Source organism: Elgaria multicarinata, chromosome 3, assembly GCF_023053635.1.
Source record: "Elgaria multicarinata webbii isolate HBS135686 ecotype San Diego chromosome 3, rElgMul1.1.pri, whole genome shotgun sequence".
Taxonomy (NCBI): Eukaryota; Metazoa; Chordata; class Lepidosauria; order Squamata; family Anguidae; genus Elgaria; species Elgaria multicarinata.
This window is the reverse complement of record NC_086173.1, coordinates 89,174,525-89,181,217: the sequence shown is the minus strand read 5'-3', so window position 1 is coordinate 89,181,217 and position 6,693 is coordinate 89,174,525. Positions and strand designations below refer to the sequence as shown.

General features: G+C 42.4%; 1 protein-coding gene across 4 annotated transcripts in view; it reads right to left on the bottom strand.

Annotated features, from left to right (window-relative positions):
* Window positions 1-1,132: 1,132 nt before the first annotated feature.
* The window catches only part of TCOF1 (treacle ribosome biogenesis factor 1), a 72,120-nt gene continuing 66,559 nt past the window's right edge, over window positions 1,133-6,693 (bottom strand). For 2 of the 4 annotated variants that reach the window (XM_063120861.1, XM_063120865.1), the window contains exon 17: window positions 3,848-3,983. In XM_063120861.1, coding sequence (XP_062976931.1) covers window positions 3,921-3,983 — 63 coding nt within the window. In that variant the 3' untranslated portion in view covers window positions 3,848-3,920. Of the gene's footprint in view, window positions 1,730-3,712; window positions 3,747-3,846; window positions 3,984-6,693 lie in introns of those variants that run through there. The other 2 variants (XM_063120866.1, XM_063120862.1) reach the window with 2 other exon arrangements.

Below are 6,693 nucleotides of genomic sequence, written 5' to 3'. Positions count from 1 at the left end.
GGAAGCAATGGTGAACACATGGCAAAGTGTGATTCCATCTTGCGTAAAAGAAGTGGTGGTAAGACCTTTGTTAAAGGAAACCTCTCTGAATCCCACTGTATTGGATAATTTCCAGCCAGTTTCTAATATTCCATTCTTGCGCAAGGGGCTGGAGTGTGTGGTGGCTTTTGAGCTCCAGGGATTTCTGGATGAGGCAGATTATCTAGATCCATTTCAATGTGTCTTCATGCCTGGTGATAGGGTTTAATGGCACCAGCATGCTGACAACATCCAACTCTATCTTTCCTTTCCATCCAAATCCAAGCAAACTGTTCTAGTTCTAAACTAGTATCTGATGTCAGTAACAGAATGGGTGAGGGAAAACAAATTGAAGGTTAATCCGGACAAGACAGAAGTGCTGTTGGTTAGTCAAAAGGCTGTTCAGGGAATAGGGACTCAGGCTCACGGTTTGGATGTACTCCTGGACTGCATACCCAGATCTCTTAAGGTGGCCAGAAATGAGTTTGTATAGCTGAGGCTAGCATGCCAACTACCCCCTTCCTAGAGATGTCTGATCACGCATGTGTTTGTTACATCCTGTTTGGACTACGGCAACGTGCTCTATATGAGGCTGCCCCCGAAAACATCAGCTGGTCTAGAATGTTGGGGCCAGCAGTGTCACTGGCTACTTGTCTGTTTCCAGGCAAAATTCAACGTGCTGGTTATGATCTATGAAGCCCGTTACGGGTTGGGACCAAGCTCCTTGAAAGACCACCTTCTCCCATACTTTGGGGGAGAGTGTGGGTGGCGAGGAATTCTGGAGCTGTTGCTTGCCCAGTGGCACATGGCGGGTGCTCCAGAGAGCCCCACTGGCTCTGCTTTCCAGCAACAGCAAATCCTGCAGCAGCCGCCCGTCCTCTGGCCTGCCCTGAGACATGTCTCCATAAACTTCTCCTTCAAATCACAAGGCCTGGAAACTTGCTTCTCTTTAAAAATGAAAAACAACAACAACCAAGAACACACACACACAATAAAAACCACAACCAGGTTCAATACAAAATCACAGGTGTGTGTAGTTAGCCAAATTCCTCAGGTACATTCAGCTATAGCAGAGAGATCTGTTCATTTTTCGTTTCCAAAGATATGCACACTCTTTTTCCCCCCAGTCAATCTTTTATTGTGTTCTATTTTTTAAAAAAGAGAGAGACAAAAGATAAGACAAAAAGCCAACCTTGGGACAACAAAGCTTTGTACATACTGAGCAGAGATATTGGAAAGAACATGGGTTCACATTGAAAGAGGAGGTCCATGGGTTCAAAATTCAAAATAGAAATTAACTGGAAATTCAGTAGGGTGAAGAGAAGGAGGGTGATGTTTTCCTTTCAAAAATATAACTCCTAAGGGTTGAGGGGTCAGTAAAATGGAAAGGTCAATAAAAGAAAATGCTGCATTAAGAACTGAGCAATGAAAGTCAGCTTCATGCTCTTTCATATTACATTTCCATAGTGACAGGATCGACATCATCTCTCTTGGCAATGCAATCAGTGCGCCTCCCTTTCCCAACCCCTGATCCAGGTCAATTGCAAGCAACGCTTAGCTCTAAAGTCACTGTTAAAAAATAGTTATAAATTAAGATTTTAATTGAAATCTTTCACATTCAGGTCCTCTTTTATTTAAAAAAGTTAAAACGGTTCCTTTCTGTTGAATGCTCCCAGGATATTTCCATTCTTCACATCATGCTATGAAGCCACTGCAAGAAAAACAGTTGGGAAGAAAAATATATTAAAAAAGTTCTATGCTACAAGGAGAGAGATCCTGTCAGTAAGTGGTGGGCCTAGCAATGAGTAGGGAAAACACAGTCTGCAACTGTATTATTTTATTTTATTACTAGCTGATATGCCCAGTGTTGCTCAAGTCTGTTAATAATGTTTTAAACATTTATTTGATAAATAAGAAATTTCTCTGAGACTTACTCATCTTTAGGGTGGTTGTTGTTGTTTTTTAATTTGGTTGAGTTAATAAATTGTCTTCTTAGAATAAATGGAAAATTGTGTTAGTAAGAACTGTATTTTAAATTAGAGCTTTGTGATAAACCACATTTTTTTGTTTTACCTGAAATGCCTTGGCCAGAGCAGCAGTCTAAACTTAAAAATAATAATAATAACACCTTTTCTACTAGCCAAAAATGATACAAACCTAAAAAATATGTTTTCAAAATATACCTGGCATTGCCCAGATATCTGAATAGCATATAGTAGCGAAGCGGATCTTAGTGGACATGGGGAACTGTTGTATGCATGTGCTCCAAAGCTATTATTATGAAAAAAGGAAAGCAGCCAGAACACAGAATACTTTATTGGCATAATTTACTGTATAAAATCTACATTTAACAGGTTTTGGCAGAGAGCCAGGATGGTCAAGGCCACTGGTGACTTGGGCCTTTTTTCTGACATACCTGTGCTCTGAAGACACACCATGACACTTTTTATTTTTATTTTTTTTAGTTAAATGAACTCGTGTATAAATTAACCATCTGTACTACAGTACAGCATATCCAAGGCATGCTGGGAGTTGTAGGCATAAGTCTCTGTTTTTTATTAAATTCTTTAAAAATACTTTAAATCGAAAATTTCATGTTTTTAGATTTTTCTGGTACATTGTACAGCCATACCTATCAGTGTGCCAAATTTCAAGTTTCTACCCAGCATTGCTCAGGCCCCCTAAGATATACGTCTGCCAGTGCTAGGCCTGTGAGTTAACCTTTAAACAAATTAAATTCATTTCTTTTTTTCCTCTCTCACCCTCATGACGACTCTGCAAAGTAGGCCAGTCCTAGGCCTTTGAGGTAACTTTAAAACAAATTAAATTATTTCTTCACTCTCTCTCACCACCCTTAACGCATGGCCAGGGCCGCCTTGAAGCTGTCGTCATGATTTTCCTTGTCCCCACAGAAAAGAAAAACTACAACTCCCGGTATGCCTTTTCCTGCAGTGCCTGACTTGGCCAATGGGAGTCCTGCTGCTGAAGCTCACGCGAAGTGAAGTCTGGCTGAGCCAGTCCACACTGCACTGTGCAATCAGTGCCCATAGGTAGGCCCTGAGGATGTTGTGGAAAAGATACGTGTTTGCCTATCTTCTAACCAGTGAAAGTAGACAAGCAGAAACCTCAGTCAGATTCTAGCACTAGAAGGGAAAAACTTTCCCCATTCACCCCCAATATCCTTTTCCACCTCTAAGTTTAGATATTTATTTTTTATTAAAGGAATGAGACTGAAAACATTGGCTGGATCTTTCTGAAAACACAAGCATATTATTTATTTTTATATTGTTTACACTGTTGCACTCTTATTTCTTTACTTGTATCTTGTTCACTGCCATGGATGGATGTGGTCCAGAAAGGCAGCTTATTAATGTTTAAAAATAAAATATAAATATGCATTGCCCTCTACCAGCCTGAGTCCCTCCAGATGTTGAACTGCAGCGCACATCAGCTTCAGACAGCATTGGCCAATGATCAGGGATTATGGGAGATGTAATCCAGCAACATCTGGAGGGACCCAGATGGGTCAGGCTGCTTTAAAATTAAGTGTTCATAGAAGGAAAGGAAAGCCCAACTTCCTTGAATGGGTGTGTTTCCTAAGCAAAGGATTCTAGCCAGAAAATGAGAGAGACATAAATTTAAAATCTGACATGTTAACACAAAGTAAATCAGTAGAGCACTTAATGTTACTTACATGCTCACGCCGTTCCCTCAAGGACACCGGTTTTCTGAAAGAAATCCAAAATAAGATATTTAGATTTGTGTGGGGTTTTGTTTTTAAAAACACACACGCGCAGAGCAAGAACGGGTGCTGCCTTGGAAGTCCTTGGCTCATTTCACGGCACAGCGAACACAGACCCAGATTCAGGTGTTGAAATAGGACCTTCCAGTTTTTCCTAGGCTCAGCCACCCATGCATGCACCTACCCTCTCTCCTGCCTCCATCTCACATACTGGCCAAGTGCCCTGTTGAAGAAATACCACGAACATTAGGAAAGGGCACACACAATGACATTTCATGCTCCAGTGCAAAATGTAGTTCTGGAAAAGGTCACTGTTTGGTCTTTCATTTGGGCTGAAGGACGTCAAACTCCCCAGGGGTGGGGATCATGTCAGGTTCGGGCAAGTGTATCAGCTCATGGCTGCATTTTGGAGATTCTGGAAGACCTCAAAAGCAAAAGAACACCCCTGTTATCCTAGTGAAGAATACAAGAAGAGCTAGGTGCCGAACAAGGAGCTGTACATGGACAGTCTTCCCAAACCAGTTTATCCTTCAGGCCACCTTCTAGTACATCCATGTTCAGGAAAACTATCACTACCACTCTTTCTGTTTTTTAAAAGATTGCCTTCTAGGCTAAATACATATCTCAAACCCATGCGGCCTAAAAGTGATGAAGTTTAGGAGGGTCAGATGTTCCCTGTATTAAAAGGATTATACCAGTTTTATCATGCACCATCACAGTATTCAGACTAAAAAGAGTCCCACAGTTTATTATTATTATTATTATTATTTATTTATATAGCACCATCAATGTACATGGTGCTGTACAGAGTAAAACAGTAAATAGCAAGACCCTGCCGCATAGGCTTACATTCTAATAAAGTCATAGTAAAGCAATAAGGAGGGGGAGAGAATGCAAATAGGCACTGGGTAGGGTAAACAGGCACAGGGTAGGGAAAAACTAACAGTATAACTAACAGTCTAAAGTCCGAGTAACATCAAGTTTTAAAAGCTTTAGGGAAAAGAAAAGTTTTTAGATGAGCTTTAAAAGCTGAGATTGAACTTGTAGATCTCAGATGTTCTGGGAGAGCGTTCCAGGCGTAAGGGGCAGCAGAAGAGAATGGACGAAGCCGAGCAAGGGAAGTAGAGACCCTTGGGCAGGTGAGAAACATGGCACCAGAGGAGTGAAGAGCACAAGTGGGGCAATAGTGTGAGATGAGAGAGGAGAGATAGGGCGGAGCTAGACCATGAAAAGCTTTGAAGGTCAACAGGAGAAGTTTATATTGGATTCTGAAGTGAATAGGAAGCCAATGGAGAGATTTCAGAAGTGGAGTAACATGGTCAGAGCGGCGAGCCAAGAAGATGATCTTAGCGGCAGCGTGGCGGACAGAAACCAACGGACTGATGTGAGAAGAAGGAAGGCCAGAGAGAAGAAGGTTGCAGTAGTCCAACCGAGAAATAATCAGTGCATGAACAAGCGTCTTGGCAGAAGAGACAGACAGAAATGGTCGAATCCTGGCAATATTATACAGGAAAAAGCGACAGGATTTAGCTACTGCCTCAACATGAGGACTAAAGGAGAGCGAGGAATCAAATATAAAGCCAAGACTACGAGCTTCCTTGACCGGAGTAAGCGTAACATCATTGACAGTAAGAGAGAATGAGAGGTGAGGAGAAGGTTTAGGAGGAAAAACAAGCAATTCAGTCTTAGCCATATTAAGTTTCAAACGACGATGAAGCAGCCAGGCTGAGATATCTGAAAGACATGCCGAGATACGATCGTGAACATCAGGAGAAAGTTCCGGAGATGAGAGAGATAATTGTGTATCATCGGCATACAGATGATATTGGAGGCCATGAGATTGAATAAGCTTACCCAAGCTTATTGAGAGTTTAGTATGACTCAGCGAAGTTAAACATCTCATGGGTTTATTCAGTAGCAGTTTTCCATTGCACTGCACATACAAATAGACTGAAATGAGTTGAGCAGTTCTGAAAGTGGTGTCAGTCCAGGTGCTGACGTGCAGGTGGTGCCTATGCTAACTCTACTCTGTTGAAAATTCCCAGGTGGCCAGAGTTAAAGCTCATCCAGGGAACAGGATGCAGTTCTTCTGGCATTGTACTGCCTCAGATCTGTGAGGGGTGAGGGGAAACATACAGTACATATGTCTGAATGTGACATTCACTACACGTGCAAAGCTAGCATGGCGGGGTGGGTAGGGTGGAAGTGAGCTGGAAGCCTCACCTCTCCTTCCACCTGACATGGTGCCTCTTAGTAGACAGTTCTCACACTGGACGCTGCATCTGAGCAAGTCTTCCCACCCAACATGGGTACAAGAGAATGGGTGGCCTTTTTTCATGGTAAAGAAAACCCATCCCCTAAAAATATAGCTTAAGAAGGAAAGAAAACCCGCACCCCTCTTCATAGGCTATGTTTTCAAAGAAGTGACAAACTGAGGAGGAGTGGAACCATGGGCCTTAGGATTGGGAGCCCACTGGGACAGAATTATTAACATCAGGCTGTGCAAGAGACCATTTTCTGGTCTTGATGAGGTCAGGTCCTTGCGTAGGCCCCAGGAAAGACCCTGGTGGGTACATGTTCACCCACATATGTCATGTTGGAACCCCCCTGCTCTAAATTCTACCAGATTGCACTACACCTCATTTTGGAAGAAAAAAAAGAGTGTCCTAGAGCACCTTAAAGGCAAACCACATTATTCTGAAAGTGCAACACTATACACACTTACCTAGGAATGTGTCCCATTGAACTCAATGGTGTTTGTTTAAGCATGTATAGGATTGCACTGCTAGAGAGCACACTCAAAGGCCCGTCCAACTGACTCCCCTGGGTCTTGTTCCCTGGCACATCTGTTTAGGACTGCAGCCTAAGATTGTGCCTTCAGCTTTTGCAGAGCAAGATCCCACTTTGTAAGACCTGGGTTTTGGCTCACTGTT